General features: G+C 44.4%; 1 protein-coding gene across 2 annotated transcripts in view; it reads right to left on the minus strand.

Moving 5' to 3' along the window:
- The window catches only part of MSMB (microseminoprotein beta), a 47036-nt gene that overhangs the window by 1310 nt on the left and 24733 nt on the right, over positions 1 to 20993 (minus strand). The window contains exons 1-3 of one of the 2 annotated variants that reach the window (XM_014479739.2): positions 8950 to 8993; positions 4919 to 5015; positions 3395 to 3500 (exon numbers count right to left, since the gene is read on the minus strand). In XM_014479739.2, coding sequence (XP_014335225.1) covers positions 3395 to 3500; positions 4919 to 5015; positions 8950 to 8952 — 206 coding nt within the window. In that variant the 5' untranslated portion in view covers positions 8953 to 8993. Of the gene's footprint in view, positions 1 to 3394; positions 3501 to 4918; positions 5016 to 8949; positions 8994 to 20993 lie in introns of those variants that run through there. The other variant, XM_070364738.1, reaches the window with a different exon arrangement.

Below are 20993 nucleotides of genomic sequence, written 5' to 3' on the forward strand. Positions count from 1 at the left end.
ACAGGCAAGGTGGCAGGAAGCAGGGAAGGGGCTCTGTGGGCTCTGACCTGAAACCAGTTTCTATCCCAGGATCGAGGGACATAACTGGTCTAGAGAAGACATTAAATGTGTTTTAAGTTAATGAGTTTAAATGAATCTCTGTGTGTGTTAGTCGCTCAGTAGTGTTCAGCTCTTTGTGACCCGTGGACTGTTGCCCGAGGCTCCTCTGTCCACGGGATTCTCCAGGCAAGAATCCTGGAGTGGTTTGCCGTTCCTTTCTCCCGGGGGTCTTCCCGACCCAGGGATCCAACCCATTTCTCTTATGTTTCCTGCATGGCAGGAGGGTTCTTTACTGACTGAGCCATGAGAGTAGCCTGAATTTATATGAAGAATCTCATTTAATTAATTAATTTTGGGGGCCTTACTTCTTGTCTTGCAGGATCTTTGTTCGCCAACCAGAAATTGAACCCAGGCCCATAGCAGCAAAAATGCCAAGTCCTAAACATTGAACCACCAGGGAACTCCCTCATTGAATTCTCATATTCACTTGATTATCCCTATTTTATGGTGAGGAAACTGAGTCTCAGAGAGGTTAAGAAACTTATGCAGAGTCACACAGCTGCTATACAAGGGAATGGAGATTCAGACTCAGTTACTCCGGCCCCAGCATCAAGGCTCTTTTCACTTCACTGTTTTCCACACTAGGTCCATGAGACCCCTAGAAAAGGATCACATTGACATGGCTGTGATGAGGCATCCCAGAGTGGGGTGGGGAGGGTCAAATCTAGTGGACGAGGATGCTTTGGCCACTGTGGAGGGGTACTCTGATGTCAGAGAGGAAAGGCTCACTGGGCTTAATCTTGCTGATGCTATCACACTCCAGAGTCACATTGACACTTGATAAAAAGACAAAAATCAGGTTTCAGGAGCACAGAATCAAGGTTCAGTTGTAATATGTGACTCACTCAAGGCAGTACCTGCAAACCTGCTTCAGGTAGCCAGACATACAGTCTCTGGATCCGATACTCCTCTTGTTCCACTTAGCACTTGGCATGGGGCATGCTCAACAAATGGATTCAGAACTTCCCAGGTACTTAAACTTCAGTAGCACTCGGGTGTTTGGAGTTAAGTCGAGTGTTTGTGCTTCTACTCCTTGGTAATAGGTATCACAAGACTCTCTGAGGCACCTATTAAAATCCAAATTGCATGGCCTCCAGTAGATCCTGACTTAGTAGGTTTCAGACGTGGGCCCCAGGAATCTGTATTTCATTAAGCTTCTCAGATGAGTCTGTGATCGGGCAAGTTTGGGGAACACTTCTTCACACTAATGCTTCTATCATCAAAGCCACTCTTGTCCTTGTGAAACACTATAGGGCCAAGACTGATGTCAAGACAACAGATGGATGGGGATGGGGAGGAGTGGAGGTGGGATGGCTGATTTGGATGCAACTGCTGAGGAAAGAGGAGAATTAGGACCAGTTTGCAGGTACTCTCTGCTTTATTGGCCCGAGTACTAGAACTTTGGCATCCAGAAGAAAACATCTGCACAAGCTTTCGAGTGACTTGAGTTAAACTTGAGCAGTGAAGCAACTTCGGGTTTAGAGTACAAGGATCACTACAGAGCATCCTTTGCTCCTCACATCCACATCCTCTGCCTGTGTTCAGAGCCATTCCTGTTCCTGCAAATTGCCACAGGCCAGGCAAGGCTGCAGGAAAGCCAGATCCCTTCTAGAACAGCTTCAGACTATTGGGTACCCTTTCCTGTTTTTAGCAACCCATATGGATATAGATATTTAATAATAAAAGTTACTATCAAAATTCAAAAATGACCTAAAAGAAATAAGTCTGAGGTAGAAGGAACCCATTAACAGATACATGGATAAACAAAATGTGATTATATATGTGTGTATATACATATATAATATTATCTATAGATATCTATGTATCCATACAGATTTTCTATAGATATCTATATATCTATATATAATATAGACATAATTCAATATATTTAAATTTATAGATAATATGTATTATTATATATTTAAATTTAATATATTTATCTGTCTAATATATATGTGATATAATATATTGAATGCAATTTTTTCCTTTTTAAAGCTGAAAAATGTTTACTGTATATATGCAGTTCTGAGACATGCTACAACATGAATGATTCTTGAGGACATTACACTGACATAAGCCAGTGTGGGTGTTCAGGATGAGCCACCCCAATATGTGCCACTTTTTCATGAAGCTTATTTTGAGCTAAAAGCAATAGTCACATTGCAGCCTCAAAAGAAACTACTGTCACCACCCCCCAACTCCCTAGGAAGTATTTAAATTGAGGATTCTTCCCACAAAAGAGTTATTACCAGAGACAAATTGTATTTAAGTGACCCCGTTTATATGTCAGGGTAAACATCTGAGCGACTGAACTGATGGAAACATCTAGTTATGAAACGGATACTCTTACTCTTTTCATCCTGTGAATGACGCTCTGTCCGTGCAAAGCCCAAGCTCCTATCTCTTTCCTTAGCACAGGATGGCATATGTAACTCATTCTACCTGCCCTTGTGCTTCTGTCTCTAAACCTCTCATGTTTGTGGGATTCCCATACATATGAAAATAAATTTGATTTTTTCCTGTTAATCAGTCTCATGTAAATTTAGTTCTTAGCCAGAAGAACCTAGGTGGGAGGAGTTTTCTTCCTTCCCAATACCAGTCGTAAAAGAACAAATACTGGACGCCTCCACCTGCTGCTGCTGCTGAGTCGCTTCAGTCGTGTCCGACTCTGTGCGACCCCATGGACTGCAGCCCGCCAGGCTCCCCCGTCCCTGGGATTCTCCAGACAAGAGCACTGGAGTGGGGACACCTCCACCTAGGGTTGTCAAATTCATAGATACAGCGTAGAACGGTGGTTGCCAGGAACTAGGGAGAGTCGGAGGTGGGGAGTTGTTGTTCAATAGGTCTGGGATTTTAGTTTGGGAAGAAGAAAGATTTCTGGAGATGGATGGTGGAGATGGTTGCACAAAATCGCAAATATACTTAATGCCACTAAAAGTTACTTTGTAAAATGGTTAAAATGGTAAATTTTATGTTATGTATATTTTACCATGATTTAAAAAAAGAAAAGAAAGAAATAGGATTGAAAACTAAACTTCCTTCAAGATGGAATTTGGGGATTTGGGGCTTTTTGTTTGTTTTTTAAATTTTTTGGCGTGGCTGCTCAGCATGTGGGATCTTAGTCCCCCAACCAGGAATCAAGTCTGAGCCCCTTGCATTGGAAGCAACAAGTCTCAACCACTGGACCACCAGGGAAGCCCCAGGATGGGGTTTTGAAAGAGGGAGCAGCTGTTCCTCAGACAGGACCCCAACAGTGGCCGCCTGCCCCTCTCAGCCCAGCTGGCTTGAGACTTACGTGTTGCAACATTCAATTCCATCATTGGAACAATGACAGCTTTCACAGTTCTCAGTCTTCCAGTCTGATTTCAGCTCGTGTGTGACTCCACTGAGATCCTTGCATCCTAAAATAATGCATGTGGCATCATCAGCAGAGTCCTAAGGTCACACAACCAGGAGAAGGACACTGGGGCTCGTTGGTACCGTCTGTACTCCACCCCACTCATAGAGAGACTCTCGGTGATTTTACAAGCATCTCAGAAAAGTACTCATATATTCATTCATGGCTAAATTCAGCACTTTCTAACTCATACTACTTATCATATTTTCCTTACAACAAGATTAAATCTATCCAGAGTTCATTTCAGAACAGACATTTCAAGACAATGTAAGCCCCTCCCTCTTTAATTAGATGGCTATTATGAGCCAAAATTCCCTGATAGCTCAGCGGGGAAGAATACACTTGCCAAACCTGAGGTAGAGAAAAAAGAAGAAAAGAGTCCACCTGCCAATGCAGGAGACGTGGGTTCAATCTCTGGGTCAGGAAGATCCCTGGAGAAGGAAATGGCAGCCCACTCCAATACGCTCGCCTGGGAAATCCCATGGACAGAGGACCCTGGCGGGCTGCAGTCCATGGGGTCACAAAAGAGCTGGACTTGACTCAGCAATCAAACAACAACAAATTATGAGCCTAGGAGTACTTAGGGTGACTTTTTCCTGCTATATTATCTCTGGATAAATGCCTCTTTTCTCCTCTTTTATTTGGTTTTCAACCCCAAAAGCACATATGAGACATCTTGGACACTTTACAAAAAAAAACCAAAAAAACAAAAAACCTGTGCCTGGGTACCAACGCAGAACAAAGAAATCAGAATCTCTGGGCATGAGGCCCAGGCTGCTGTATTTTTGGACGTCTCCTTTAGTTGGTTCAAATGTTCAATCATGAATGAGAACCACTGCTGTAAATACGCGGTGGTCCGTGGATCTCAGGTATGCTTGAGGGACCAGCAACATTAGGACCACCTGAGGTCATGAGACGTGAAGACTCTCACTCGACTCCAGGCCCACAGAATCAGAATCTGTACTTTAGTAAGAGTCCCAGAGAGTTTGCACACACATTTAGCGTTTGAGAAGTGCTGGAATAATCAAGGACTCTCAACCCTAACTGCATGTAAGAGTCAATCAAGAAGCTTCTAAATTGTAGATCCTATCCTTGAGATTCTGATTTACCTGGTTTTGAATGGGCCTGAACATTCGGAGAAAGCAGTGGCACCCCACTCCAGTACTCTTGCCTGGAAAATCCCGTGGACGGAGGAGCCTGGTAGGCTGAGTAAGCTTCAAAAATTCTCCAGGCAATTCTCATACAGCTAGGATTGAGAACCACTTTCTTATATAAATGGAATGTTGAAGTACCTCATTTTACTCCATTTATACATCTGCCCTAACCCTCTATCTCATGCAGATTTAAGGTTATTCATCTGCCAATAGTTTATATTTACTGAGATGAAATCAAATAACAAAACATTGAAAAGTCAAGACTTACCATTAGATGCGGAGCTCTCATTAGGTATGAAATAGCACTGGGCATTGCATAAAGTCACAAAGGTGGCTAAAACCACAAAGCTGAACAGAAGAGCGTTCTGTAAAGTAAAGAAGGGCCAGGGAAGAAAAATGAATGGATTCAGTTGGTAATTATTGACTGAGTGTCCTGTAGGGAGGGCCCTACTGGGCTCTGACAGGTGGTTTGAAGGTAGAGCTTCTATCTTCAGATAATCTAACAAAGAAACAAGATCTATAAAGTTACTAAAATTAACTGGGGAAGAAGCAAAATGTGAGTGAAAAGTCATAGAGCAATAATGTTAGTGTGCTATTTTACTACAGAGGAGTTCAGGAAACCCTTGTGGATAGGAGATTTTTAGCTGCTTTACAGGGCATGTATAATTTAAACGACAGAAATAAGGGATTGAAGAGAGTTTCAAGAAGATAATAGAACAATGACAAAGATAATAAAACACGACAAAGATATGAAGACAAATAAACCACAATTGGAGACTTGCTGAAGCTAATTGGGATAGTTAGAGTTCTTAGACCACAAGGCTAAGAACTTCATTTTCCAGATGATAAAGGCATTGCTGATGGCTGATGAACATATCAGCTCATCTAGGCTGATATTTGATCTGTAGAACAAAGGAAGGCATCAGGTTGCTCTTGTCATCATTTTGAGGTGAGCAAACTAAACAACTTTAAGGTGAGAATTTCCAGGAACCTTTTAAAAAGGAAGATGGGATGAGGGTACTTATTCTGTAAGTGTCTAAAATTAATTATGAGCTGATGCTACTTGAAGTAGTGTGTTGCTGATACAGAGACAAATAAATGGAACAAAATTAAAAAAAACCCAGAAAAAAATATACTTATTTATGAGTAAATATAAATATATATTATTAAAATAAATTTAGTCTTTGAAATCTGTAGAGAATGATTATTCAATAAGTGGTATTAGAACAAATGGTGAACTATTTGAGGAAGAAAAAAAGTTCATTGTCTACTTCAGTTCTCACAATAAAATACTTTCTAAAAGGATTCAAAGGTTACATGTTTACAATAAGACCATAAACTAATCACAGAAATACAGGCAAATATTCTAAGCAGAAAAGGAAAAGAAAATAAATAGGTTTAAATATGTAAAAGTTGTAACTCATAAAATTAAAAAAACAGTTACCAAATTTGGAGAACATCAATATATGAAGAGTTTCTATATATCCATGGAAAAAAGGGAAACATAGCTGAAAAATGATAGAGAAGACAAGGTGACGTTTCACACAGACAGGCACAGATGCTGATAGAAATGATGAATAAACACATGAGAAATTCCACTGACATGTAACACGAGAAATGCGACCGTAGAGACAGTAGAGTCATAATGGGATGACAAAAATAATGAGTCAATTTCTAACACCAGAGGGAAATAGAGACATAGATGGGAAGTAAAATGCACGAGGGCGGTTTGTATTAGAACAATTTTTACGGGGTGTATACGCATTCAAAGTCTTCAGACTATTTACAGCCTTTGCCTTCATCACTTCTAGTCTTTTCACTTCTAAGACTTGGTCCTAAAGAGAGGAGCACAGAGGCTATCAGCTGCTCCTCCGGGATGCTCACTGCTGTGGGAAAACAGAAATCACCGATGCTCAAGGACAGGACTGGTTTACAAGACGGAGATTCAGAAAAGACACCGGTCAACTGAGGAAGTAAGAGAAAATGAAGTGACGTGAGTAAACAATCACTGTATATCGTTAAGTGAAATACAGGTCACAAAGCAGTTTGCTTGGTGTGATTCCTACAGTGTAAAAAGATACCGAGAGAGACTGACGGTCTGTGGCACATTTTAGCAAGTCATTTTTGAGCTGAGGGATTATGACTACTTCTTCTTTGGACTCTTATTTGCTAAATTGTCCACAATGAAATGCCTTGATTTTATAATCAAAGAAATAAATGAATTCCCACAACAAACCCTCTGTACGTTTAGCTCACACCAGGACTTGAGGCTGCACCTGCTCTCCCTGTTTTCTTCTTTTGAATAATCTTCAGCTTAAGATCACTGTGGAAACCTGAATGTTTTCTAAAAAAAAAAAAAAAGCCAGACTCATTAGCAAAATTTCTGCTCTCTTCACCCAAAAAGGGGGCTACTGGAAGGGGGGAAATGACCACAGAAATCTTGAAGGTCTTGTTTCACCAACTCTCGGAACAGAGGTGTCGATGGACATGAGCCAGGGCTGTGGACCAGGGTGAGTGAGGAGAGCAGGATTCCCATGACTCCTGCGGCTCTGAGCAGAGGCCTGTGATTCAGGGACTGGAAGATGGAATCCGAACGTGGTGACACGGGGAGAACCAATTGTTCAGTTAACCAACTGACACCGTCTCAAAAATAGCTTGCCACTGGCATGCATTTTCTCTCTCTCTCTCTCTCTTCCTCTCCCTCTCTCTCCCTTCATGAAAAGAGAGGTTCCCCTACTTGGTTGGCCATCACCTGGGTTACTAATAAGGAACCCACAGTCTCAAGCTCACTGAAGGGTAGGGCCTGGGCTTTTGAATATTTACCAAATGCCCCAGGTGAGAAGCACAAGAGAAATGATCAAAACCAATGCTGCTTCAATGTGCATATGAATCCCTGGGAGAGCTTATTAAATAAAAAGCAGATTCTGATTCAGTGGAATTTAAAGAGTCCTCATTCTAGCAAGCTCCCTGACAATGCCAATACAGCTGGTCCAAGGACCACTTCTAAGCAGAGAAACCCTAAACTCCCTTCCTGCTCCCATACTCTAGTCTCCATAGCCGCTCCCTCCTTTCTCCGCTTCCTCTCCTGTCCTCAGTGAACACGGCCCCTGGCACCTGCAGGCACAGGAGATGGGGCAGCGATAAAGTTGGCATCTGTTATAGTTTCTAGATGGTGGGGCTTGGTGCCCAGCCTTGAGATGAAGCAGGCTGGTGGTGCTCCTAGAAATTGTGTCCTTTGAGCTAAGTCGCTGCGCCTTGAAGAGCCTTGTCCTGTACGAGCAAGAGTCAGGTGACTTCAGAGGGAGTCTTAGGCTGGGCAGGGGCCCTGCCAGGGCTGTAGTGTAGGGTTAAGTTCACTCTGAAGCTGGAGGAGGGGGGGTCTGAGTGGAATTGGGAGGATCCCACCATTTTTATACCATTTCCAGCTCTGTCTCAAGACCGTTTCTGAAGGACGGACGATCCTCTCCAGCCTCACTTTCTACTCCTGCCGGGGCGGGGGGCACTTCCTTCTACTTCCCTTGCACCCTAAGAGCAGCCCACTCCTTTCCCTTTTACTCATTCTACAAAAGGATACTTCGAAAAAGAAGAATTAGTTTAATTCAAGTTTAAATTAAAGACAGAGAAGGGTCTGGATGAGTCTTTACAGATTTTGATGCACATTTCCTTCTTAATACAACATGAAACAATGAAAAGGGCCTAGGGTGTTGTCCCCAAATTTCGCAGAGCATAAAAATCACCTGGGCAGCTTAAAAACCCTGGAACTCCGGCAGGCCTCGCTGCAGACCAATTAAACCAGAATATCTGGGATGAGAGTCAGGTATCAGTAGTTTTCACTGACCCCCAGGTGATTCCACTGCACAGGCAGGTTTAGGGACCACTGGCCTAGAGAGAGGGCTCAGCTGCCCCACAGGCTCCTGGTGAGATCCCTGAGGCAGCTTCTGGCCTTCCCCAGGTTCGGTTTCCTGTAAAATGACACAGTGCTGTAGCTCTGAAGTTATATTTAATTTCACAAATCACTCACTCAAAGCCAAAGAATTAAAGAATTAGAGACATATATGAAACCCAATTTAATCCCAAAATTGCTGGAAGAAATAACAGAGAACAGAAATAATGCTAAATTCACAAAGATGTTCCCAAGCTCCCAGATGCTCATCCTCCTACACACTGCATTTCAAGTATAGAAGATTCATGACCAGGTCACATTTACCCTGAATAGCACCCAGTAGAAACATCCATCACAGTTTATGAAAATAAAGGCTATACATATCTTTCTTTTCTGTATGAAACCCAGTTACCCACCATTGTGATGAGCAGGAGTCCTTGCAGGCATGTGCGTCCCGGGAAAGTCACACTGGACTTATATCGGAGACGGAGACCGCATGTTTGGCATCATTAGAAAAGATGACACGCCAAGGTCACATTCAGTGTTTACAGAGGCTTGACTATCAACAGGAAAGTATGGTTTCAGATGATTTATGAGCTGTTCATAAATCAGGTCTCCACCCCAATCATGTGTTTGCCTTTGCTGTTCCCACCCCAATATGCACTTGCCTCTGCTGTGAAAGAGCAGAGGAAGAGAACTCTCCTGAGCCTTCCCTTGTGCTGAGTGGGTGGCTAGGCACAGGGCATGTGTCTTTTTTGATTTCACACACAAAGAAATGAAGATTTACAAAGTCAGGTGTAGAAGATGGGCTTCAAGAAGGAACATAAGAATAGTTTAGTGGTCAGCCCAGCAGGCTTCCTGAGGGTGTATTGTGAGACAACAGAAATGTCCCAAGCCATTCTCCACGGCTTGAGAATACAGCACCCTTGCAGCCAGGGTTCCCTGGACAACCCAGACTTTCTAAAACCCCTCTTCAATCTGAAGCCATCACTCCTGACTACATCAGGCAAGCTTTCCTTCTCTGTGTTCAACCATAATCTTCTGAAAAGCCCTGCATGCCCAGGATGGCCTTTGGGGAGCGGCATCAAACAGAACCTTCTGGTATATTTGAGGAACTTAGCATTTTACTAGTTTGCTCGGGCTGCCATAACAAAATACTTTAGACTGGGTGGCTTAAACAACAGACATTTATTTTCCCACAATTCTGGAGGCTAGAAGTCCAAGATCAAGGCTGTTAGCAGGGTTGATTTCTACTGAAGTCTCTCTCCTGGGCTTGTAGATGGCCGTCTCCTCACTGTGGTCTTCCTTCTGTGTCCTAACCTCCTTTTCTTACAAGGATACCAGTCATATTGGATTATGGTACAGTCTAATAACGACCTTACTTTACCTCTTTAAAGGCCCCATCTTGAATACAGTCATTTCCTGAGGTACTAGGGCTTAGGATTTCAACATATGAATTTGGGGGTAACACGATTGAACCCAAAGCACCACTGTATCCCCAAATGTCCCCCTGCAGCCTGCCTCAGTGCCTAAAATTTCACCCTGGCTTTTCCTCTGCCCACAGAGGTTCACCTCTTACTTGATTGGCTCTTAGAGCTCTTCAGAGCTGGCCATGGTGATCTTTTCCAGTGCCTGCCTCTACCTCCCCTAAAATAAGTCTTACACCCCCAACACGGCTTGGGGGAGCTCTCCTTTTCCCTTGAGGGGCGACCTCCCTTCTCACCAGGGACCCCACAGGCCCCTGCACACTTCTGCTTTCTCCTCATGTGTTTAAACTGCCCGCTGCTGCCTCGGAGTTCCTGAAAGCCAGGGGCACATTTGTCATGGTTCGTGGCCCTTTGGTTTCTTTTTAAACAAGTTTGAAGAATCTCACACAATGTGAGTCCCATCACACCTAAGTAGCCTCTAGGACTTGGCATCCTGGAATCCTTGTCACAGGTGTGTGACTTCAGTTCCACAATCAGACACGCTGAGCAGGACCCCCTTTAAAGGACACAGGGTAACTGCCACTTCACAGAGTCCCCCAGGAAAGATGGCAGTGGCGGATGCTGCTCCTAGTGCGAGGTGTCCCGAGGGCAGCGTCAATGGCACGAGCGGCAGCGACTGTGAACAAAGGCAGAGGCGTCTTGCTGGAGCAGCGAGATTTAGGAGTCTACGTGGCCTCGTGGCAACCAAGCCTGTGCCTCTGGCCTCCCACAAAGCCTGTGAGCTGCCTGACGTCTTTGATAGATTTCTTTCCTACACACAGACTGCAGCACGTTTGCTGCTTGCCACTAAGAGCTCTGTGACTGATTAGCGACCATAACTTACTCCTGTCCGTGTTCCTCCCAGTGACTGACCCGATGCCTGGCACAGAGCAGTCACGCAGGATAGAACCGCACTAGGTGACTCCGGGTATTCCAGCGAAGGAAAAAGCCCCTGACGCTGTTAACCAGTGCCGTAGCTGGAAAGCGCTCACCGGCTACTCGCTAGGTGCTTCGAGGAAGGCGGTGCCTGTCTGTGTCCAGAGGGGCTGAGCTGGGGCTTCCGATGTGGAAGGGGCTTTGTGAGCAAGTATGGGGGCTGTCCACAGGGAGCGGGGAGGAGGGAGCACGGAAACAGCAGCCGGCTCTGTCCAAACCTGCCTGACAAATGTTCACTGTTTGATTGTATTTCAATTTCATAGACTAAAGGGACTTTATTTACTTATTTAATTTAGATTTTTTTACACATACATGCAATACAGTGGTAGAAACAAAGAGAACATGGAGATAAGCAAAATAAATTCTGTGAAATTAAAAAAAAAATTCTGTGGTTGTCCTGTCTGAAGAGAACTATTGTCAGCATTTTGGAAGATTTCCTTTAAGAACTCTCTAGGTATATCTATCTATCTATCTATATACCATGGATTGTAACCCGCCAGTCTCCTCTGTCCAAGGAATTCTCCAGGCAAGAATACTGGAATGGGTAGCCATTCCCTTCTCCAAGGGATCTTTCTGACCCAAGGATCGAGCCTGGGTCTCCTGCATTGCAGACAGATTCTTTACTGTTTGAGCCACCGGGGAAGCCCCAGGTATATTTTCCTTAAGGAAAGGCAAAAATCCTAAGCACTTTTCCCCAAGATAGAACATGTACATAATACTATACATAGGCTATCGAATGTCATTACAGAATCTGCTTTTCTCATGTAGCAATACTCTGACCATCTTTCATAGTAACTGTTTTAATGCCTACATTTTACTCCATAGAATGGCTGGGCTCTCATTTATGTAATCAGCCTCCTCTTGTTGAACACTGAGGCTGTTTCTGACTTTTTTTTTTAAGAATTAGGAACACCAACTTAGGAATTTTGTTTTTTAGATAAACATTTCCCCACACTTAGACCACTTTCCTTAGGATATATTCATAGAGGTAGAAATTCTGGGTTGGAAGTAGTATTATTTCATTATTTGCTAACATGAAAGGTGGGAAATGTTACTTGGTTTTAATTTACTTTTTTCTGATAATTGGCAAGATTGGATATTTTTGGTATGTTTATTTGCCAGCTGCATTTCTCCTTTTGTGGGTAGCCCATTGCCTTGTTCTTTTACCTACTTTTCTATTTTGATGGTATTTATATTTTTCTTTTGGATAAGTAAACAGGCTTTTAATATATTAAAGATATTAATATTCAGCTGTCACAAATGTTAAAATTTGTTCCTCACTTTTTTTCAGTTAGGACACTGGCTCTGGAGACTGAACTGAGGAATGAGTACTTTTCCTCATCTCTATTTTTACCTTTAATGTGGTATTTTGACATACAGAGATTTTAAGCTTTTTCTTAGATCCATCAGGTATTTACTATGCAGTCCCTGCTTTTATTTACGCATGATTAACAACCGGAAAGGTCATGAGGTTCCCTTTTGGTGGTGCACCGCATTTCAGAACATTTTGCTTTCAAATAGGTAATTGCACATATCTGATTAAAAAAAAAAAAAAAAGCTCTTTCTTTTAAGAAAAAGCCTCTCTTCCACTTGTCTCCCAGACTCTCAGTTTCTCTAGTTAGAACTGCTGGCTCGTACTGATTCCTTAAATATCCTAGATATTAAATTCCTTCCTGGAGACAGTTTACACAGACATATTTGTGTGCACTCGCCTTTTGAAACACCATTCATAGCATGTTGCACACGTTCTGCATTTTGCTTTTTCCTCTTTTCCTCTTAGTGCTCTGTTCTCTTTAATACTTGCCTAATAGAGATTTGGGGAGAAGGCAATGGCACCCCACTCCAGTACTCTTGCCCGGAAAATCCCATGGATGGAGGAGCCTGGTAGGCTGCAGTCCATGGGGTCGCTAAGAGTCAGACAGGACTGAGCGACTTCACTTTCACTTTCCACTTTCATGCCTTGGAGAAGGAAATGGCAACCCACTCCAGTGTTCTTGCCTGGAGAATCCAATGGACAGAGAAGCCTGGTAGGCTGCTATGGGGTCGCACAGAGTTGGACACGACTGAAACGACTTAGCAGCAGCAGCAGCAGCAATAGAGATTCGAGTTTGATCCCTGAGTCAGGAAGATCCCCTGGAGAAGAAAATGGCAACCCACTACAATATTCTTGCCTGGGAAATCCCATGGACAGAGGATGCTGGTGGGCTACAAATGAGCCCACGGGGTCACAAAGGAGTTGGACACAAATCTGCAACTAAATAATAATAATATCCTAAACCATCTGGCTGTAGGGTAACAAGTCTCTTATTGATGAAATCGCTATTTACGTTGCTTCCAGGTTTTACTCTTACTAACCATGCTGCTACAAACATGCCTTTGAACCCCATTCCCCTTAAAAAATAAAAAGCTTTCTATCTTTAAATAATTTAAGATTCACAAGAATTTGAGAAAACAGTACAGAGAGTTCCTGTGTATCATCAGCCAGCTTTTGCCAATGATAACATCTTAAATAACCATGGAACATTTTCAAACCAACCAGAGATCGACCTTGGTACACTGGTAACATAGTAAAACTAAACTATAACTTTATTCTGATTTTATCAGTTTTCATATGCACTTTATGGCAATTTTGTGTGTCCAACTGCCACTTAACAGCACTTCCCACCTGCCTTTCTGGGCCTTTTCTACTCGTGTTATTTTCAAAGCAGGGTGGGGACAAGTGCAGGTGCCCCAACACATGTGACATCTTACAACAGCTTTGTCCTTGCCCGAGTAACACTGGACATTGCCTAACCTTTTCACGATCGATAATCTCTACCAGATGGTTTTTATAAAGGTCCTTGATTCATTTTCTATTTATCTCTGGGTGTGCGTGTGTGAGAGAGAGAAAGAGAGAGCCTGGTATAGCAGGGAAAGTCTAGGATTCATACCACTTTAAAGATATTTCACAAATTTGTACCCTACTTTTTTCCATAAAGATGGACATGATAAATTATAAACAAATATAACATATTGGTGCAAGGGAAAAATGATTTCAACTAGTCCAGTGACTCCACAGCTGCCCGGGTGTGTGATCCTGGGCAACACGCTTGAAGGGGCGGCCCAAGTTTCCTAGGGCTGAAAAGTCAACATGGCTAAGGAAGGCATAGGATCATGCGCTCCGCAGGCAGACGGACCCAAGCTGGACTCCTGATTCCCATGTTTACTGTGTGTTCTCCAGCAAGTCACTTAACCTCTGTGTTTAACTATTCACCTAAAGGGGGACTATAATAGCACCTAGTCTGGCGAGCTGTTCTGAAAATTAAAGGGGGGAAAAGTACTAAAAGTAAAGCCAGATCACGTTCAGCGGTTTCTCATCCTGCTCAGAGTCGGGCTGGAGTCCTTCAGGGCCCGTCAGCTCCTCCCTGACCCCTGGCCCCTGGGCCCCTCCGACCTCGTCTTCCCTGCAGGGCAGTCACAGGATCCATGCCTACTGGCCTCGCCCTCCTTGCAGACCCGCAGACGCCTCTAGATCTTTACCCAAATGTCACCTTCTCTGGAGGTCCTCTCCTGAGCAGCTACAGACCATCTGCCCACAGGCCCGCCCTCATCCCTGCCTCCTGCCCCTCCCCACTTCGTTTCTCTGCCGGGCACTGACCATCTCGTCCCCTCCCCACTTCATTTCTCTGCGGGGCACTGACCATCTTGTCCCCTCCCCACCTCATTTCTCTGCCGGGCACTGACCATCTCGTCCCCTTCCCACCTCATTTCTCTGCCGGGCACTGACCATCTCAACCCTGATTCTCATTGTTGCTCCTCCCCCAGCTAGAGCATCAGCTCCTTCAGGGCTGGCGCTCTTACTCTGTTGTCTGTCTTTATTCCCAATCCTCAGGAAAGTGCCTGGCACAGAGTAGGGGCTCAACAACATGTGCTGAAGGATTCAAAAACAAAAAAGTGCTTGCCCAGTTCCTAACACCCAGATCCTGCTCTGTACATGGAGCCACAGCTGCGCTGCTGCTGCTGCATGAACTGAGAATAATGGTAACACCCAGCAGGCCTGCCGTGAGATTTAAACTGAACCATGTACGTTGGAAGGGTTGTAGACACTGTGAAGTGCTATGCAAACAGGGGAGGAGTGTTCTTATTACATGGAGAAGGCAATGGCACCCCACTCCAGTACTCTTGCTTGGAAAATCCCATGGACGGAGGAGCCTGGTGGGCTGCAGTCCATGGGGTCGCTGAGGGTTGGACACGACTGAGCGACTTCACTTTCACTTTTCACTTTCTTGCATTGGAGAAGGAAATGGCAACCCACTCCAGTGTTCTTGCCTGGAGAATCCCAGGGACTCGGGAGCCTGGTGGGCTGCCATCTATGGGGTCGCACAGAGTCGGACATGACTGAAGTGACTCAGCAGCAGCAGCAGTTCTTATTACAAGGTTGTTTATTGGTAAGCTTTCTACTCATTAGAACCTTCATTGATTGTTTGGGCTGATCCTTGGGTCTCAACAGATCACAGCCTGTCACAGAATAATCATGACAGGCAGGTTCATTTGTCCCCATCAGGGTGCAAAGCTTACTGCTCCATGTTCTGCCGGCACAACCTGCCAGGATAAATGCTTGGCGAGGGGGCACACATGCTCTCCACCTTGTTCCAGAAATGTGTGCCAGTCTCTTGCTCCACCCAAGTCACTACTGAAATCTGGGGGGCATTTGCCATGCCATCCCAGGCTCCAACTATCTGGAGATAAAATTTTCCATCACTCTCCTTTGAAATTGACTTTCTAGGCAATGAGTGTTGTGCCAGTATTTAATCTTGCTGTAATTAAAAAGGACAATGTGAAGACACTCTCCGGGGGAAGCTGGCTTGTGTGGCAGCCAGGTCTTTAAGGGGAACAGTGTCCTGGTGGGGTTGCTGTGTTCTAGGCTGTAATGCTCTGCAGAGAAAGCTGGGTCTACGGATGAAAGCCTCGCATGTTCTGGTCTGTGAACCCACAGGGTTGCACCAAACTCCCCAGAAGCCCATATATGAATGTCGACCTAACGAGGCCCCGTTATCATACTGGGTAGCACGGAATGGAAAAGGAGCTGCGTGTGTCAGGAGGCTGCCCTGTGGCAGCGCTCCAGTGGTCCAGTGAGGGGATTCCTGGCAAGATCTCTGAGTCCTCCCACTCTGCAGACGCGGACAGAAGACCCTCTCACTATCCAAAAGCCCATGAAAAAGAGCACCTGATTGGAACTCAGACATGCCGTCTGCAAACTCCACTCTCTCCTGTGTCTCACTGCATCTGTGGGCCAGTCTCTTCTTTTAGAAAATGCCGCCTGAGCAGCTGGGTGAGTGCAGAATTAGAGGGAGATTTAGACTAGAGGCTAAAACAGAAGTAAGTTCTAATCTCCTCAAGTTCTGCCCCTCCTCAAACCTGGGACAAATTTCTTAACATTTCTGATCCTTATTTTTCTCATTTATTAAGTAGAGATGATGATCTCCATCCCAAAGAATGGGCCTGAAAAAATAATGAGAAATGTGTCTAAAGTGTTCCACCCAGTGCCAAGTAAAGGGTGATGTCATCTTTTTTTAACTATAGACGTATATTTATTATTATCATTGTTATTATTTTAATTAATTTTATTTTATTTTTAAACTTAACAATATTGTATTAGTTTTGCCAAATATCGAAATGAATCCTCCACAGGTATACCTGTGTTCCCCATCCTGAACCTCCTCCTCCTCCCTCCCATACCCTCCCTCTGGGTCGTCCCAGTGCACCAGCCCCAAGCATCCAGTATCGTGCATCGAACCTGGACTGGCAACTCGTTTCATACCTGATATTATACATGTTTCAATGCCATTCTCCTGAATCTCCCCACCCTCTCCCTCTCCCACAGAGTCCATAAGACTGATCTATACATCAGTGTGTCTTTTGCTGTATAGACGTATATTTAATATACAATATTATGTTGGTCTCAGGTGTACAATATAGTATTTCAACATTTAAATACATTACAAAACGATCACCGCAATAGTCTAGTAGCCATCTGTCTTCATACAGTTCTTGGCAGTTTTATTGACCATATTCTTTGTGTTGTGTGTTATCCCCCTCTGATTTATTTATTTCATAACTGAACGTTTATGCTTACTCGCTTTCACCTGCCTCACTCGAGCCCCCACGCCCTGCCCTCTGGTGACCACTGGTCTTTTCTCTGTATCTGTGAGTCTGTTGACTTTTCCTTTGTTCATTTGTTTTGCTTTTCCATATGTTTCACTTATAAGTGAAATAATACAGTATTGGTCTTTCTCTGACTTATTTCACTTCACATAATACCCTCTAGATCCATCCATTTTGTTGCAAATGGCAAGATTTCATTCTTTTTTATGGGTGAGTAGTAATCCATTGTATACCACATCTTCTTTATCCATTCTTCTATCGATAGACACTTAGGTTGGTTCCATGTCTTGACTATTGTAAATAATGCTGCAACGAACACAGGGATGCACATATCTTTTTGAGTTAGTGCTTCATTTTCTTCAGGTAAATACTCAGGAATGGAATTGCTGGACTGCATCATGCTGCCTGCATTATAGCTCTATTTTAACTTTTTGAAGAACCTCTGTGCTGTTTTCCATGGTGCTGCACCAGCTCACGCTCCCACCCACAGCGCACGAAGCCTTCCTCTTCCGCTCCTCCTCACCAGTGCCGCTGATTTGTTTTCTTTATGATGACGACCACTCTGACAGGTGTGAGGTGGTGTCTCATTACTGTTTTGATTTGCTTTTCCCTAAAGATTAGCCTCTTTCCATATGACTGTTGGCCATCTGTATGAATTCTCTGGAAGCTTTTGCACAGCGAAGGAAACCATCAACAAAACCAAAAGGCAGCCTACTGAATGGGAGAAGATATTTGCAAACTATATATCCTGCAAGGGTTGATTTTCAAAACGTGTACATATCTCAAGCAACTCAGTTCCCAAATCCCAAATAATCATACCAAATGGGCAGAGGACCTGAGTAGGCATTTTTCCAAAGAAGACATACAGATGGCCAACAGGCACATCTTATGCTTTTTGATAATGACTGTTGCCACCAAGTAACAGCAGTTTGTTGCCTTCTCCTCCCCTGGGAATCTGGTGGCCAAGGCCTCCTCTTCTCTGGGAAGTGCTGGTGATGCCCTGCTGAGTTCTGTCTCTATAATATCCCATCTGCTTTCACACTGGGGACGGTTCCATAAGCCACAAGCATGAAAACACACCTTACTGGGAATGCACCCTTCCCAACATGTGGTCTATAGCTGGTGGTTCTAGAGAAGAGAGAAAATAGAAGCAGCTTCCTTCTATAGGTGGGTGATCTCTGTACAAGTAGGCTTTTATTTGCTAATTTCCTCTCAGAGGTAGCCTCAATGTCACATTTTATGAGACTTGTGAAATCCCATTATATTTGCTAGGTAAACACTTTTTCTGATGATCTCAAAACCTTACTTCCCTACAGTTTGGTTCTTTTCTGTAACTTCACAGATAGGCCTTTAAGAAAAGGTGGGTTAAATACTGGCACGTGTAAGAAGAGTTCTGATGCATTTATGTGATAAATATTGGCCGAGTGACTGTTTACAGTTTTCTGATCTTACAGAAACCTTCTAAGTCTCAATCCAGTATTATCTTATTTTCAGAGATACAACTTTCCTTCACTTAACCCCAGGGGAGTCGTGTTTGCTAAACTGATAGATGGCCTGTCTTTTAATAAAATTAACATAGATTCCTGCTTCCAATGGGAGAAAGATGTTGCCAAAAAACACTGCTGGCTCTTTATGTTTATGTATTGTTTTTGCCAAGTTGATTTTACAAGTGAGCCTTTAAAATGTTTTACTGTAACAAACTGTATTATATTGGTTAAACAGAAACTGTTGTAATCAGCAGCATCTCAGAACTAGAGGGACCCTCCAAGCACTGTGTGCTCTGACTTTATGGACAAGGACTGAGATTGGGAGAACCCAGTGAATAGCTGGTAAATTGCAGAGTTTCACGCACTGTCGAGGGAAATGACTGTAGTCTCAGGGAGTGGAGCAAAGGCGATAAAGAACGAAAGTGGGTCACGTCAGGTCCATCCGAAGTGTAGAAATAATAGGACCAACCTGCTTCTCTCCCACGGTGATCTCCCATCCGAGGAAACTGATAGACGGCAAAGAATAAATATACAACACTTTAAGACAAACTAAGCTTTTCTTGCTACAATCACAGCAAAGAGTGTTCAGGAGTTCCTGGTGAACAGCTATTGGTCTAATTTTTAGTTTTGGGGTGAGCCATTTTTGAAATGGAAAATACTGTATTGCCAGCAGGAATTCAGTCCTGCTGACACTTGGGATTAAGCAGATGATGATGGGAGAGAATATGCCATTCTCTAAGACGGCCTTGGGAAACCAGACTTTGAAATGCAGTCTCCATAATAGACATTGTTCTTGTAGGTAGTTTTTCACAGAGCCTCTGGAGCCAGACAAGAGTGATCAAGGCACATTTCCCACTCAGTCTCAGCCACATTCTTGTGTCTTCTAAGTTGCTGTTTCCGGGAATATGGGCTACTGTGGTTAGAGGTGTGACTTCCTCTGACTTGCCGTTTGTCACACAAACGAGGGTGGATTCCAGGGAGACGTCAGCCAGAGTGAGGTCCTCAGCACCTCACCTTCCGCTGCACCCACCGGAGCCAAACCTGGGGAGCAGCTTTACAAGTCCCAAGCCTCAGCTCTGCCCCATGAGCTGCTCAGCGTCCATAGAATCACACAGCCCACAGTGGAGGCTGCTACAAGGTGGGCACCCAGGATTAGGGCGGCCCCCATTCGCTAGTTTTCAAGGTGATCACTTATCTCCCATCTGTCACTCTGCATTCCTTCCAGAGCCTGTCCAGATTGTTTTCACTTCTCTTAAACCTCCCACCCAGCTGTGAAGCTTCCTTCACATCCAGAAGATAATCGCACAGGTAAGAGATGAGAACTGCCCACCTGCCCCTACACCGAGACCTGCACCTTCTATTCCTTTCCTTTCCCTCCAGGCCCCTTTTCTGTATCACTTTTCTGTATTACTGTCGGTATCCCACCCCACCCCCACCCCACACACACACCCCTTCCCAGGGACTTCCTCCAGCCTCCCTGGTGACAGGTGGTCGTGACGGTGCAGATGGAAAGCACCCAGCACCCGGGAGTTGCCGAGCTGCCAGCCAGGGAAAGTGTGATCCTCACCAAAGAACCATCCTCCCTGAGGGCCCACCCAGCCCCCTGTCAGTTTTCCCCTTTAGAGCCTGATACCCCACAGCTGGGAACCGGGAGGCCTAGCATGCTGCAGTCCATGGGATCGCAGAGTCGGACACCACAGGGCGGCTGAACACCCCCACCGCCACCACCCTTGGGAGGACCAGTTTCTGCGTTAGCCAGGATGCCGTCCATTAGAAAAACGAACTCAAATGAACGTAGGCCATATTTTGGGTTCGCGCGTTCAGACCAGGGGTAAACTAGCTTCTGGGTTTAGGGGATCAGACCTTGTCAGGCCTTGTGACATGAACTGTCACTCTCCAGGGACTTCACTGGCTGTCCAGGGGTTAAGACTCCCTGCCTCCACTGCAGGGGGCACGGGTTTAATCCCTGGGCAGGGAACTAAGATCCCACATGCTGCATGGCCTGGTCAAAGCAAACAAAGGAAAGAAAAAGTTTTACTCTCCAGAAATCAAAAAGATGGAGGCCGATGATAGTCCATATATTAATTTATGCCAAATGAGTATTTCCATCTATTTTAATACAATAAGATGAATTCACTGCCATTTGCCAAAAGATGCAGCAGAGGAGCCTTAAAAACCAATAGAACAGCAGGAATGTCACAGGTGTGTGTTTCCTGAACCATCCAAGGGCAATGTAAATGCCATGAGCTATGTCCGCCTTGAATAGGTGTTGAATGTGCTCGAAGCTGACAAGCCATGGACCAGGAAGATTTCTGGTGAATTAGTTGTTGGTTTTTTTCCTGTAAGGCAATTGGAACCCTTATCTGGAGGAGTGAAAAATAACAGACACAAATGAAACACTGAGAGAAAGAAATGGAGCCAAAGCAA

The sequence above is a fragment of the Bos mutus genome, chromosome 28 (assembly GCF_027580195.1).
Source record: "Bos mutus isolate GX-2022 chromosome 28, NWIPB_WYAK_1.1, whole genome shotgun sequence".
NCBI classification, from domain to species: Eukaryota; Metazoa; Chordata; class Mammalia; order Artiodactyla; family Bovidae; genus Bos; species Bos mutus.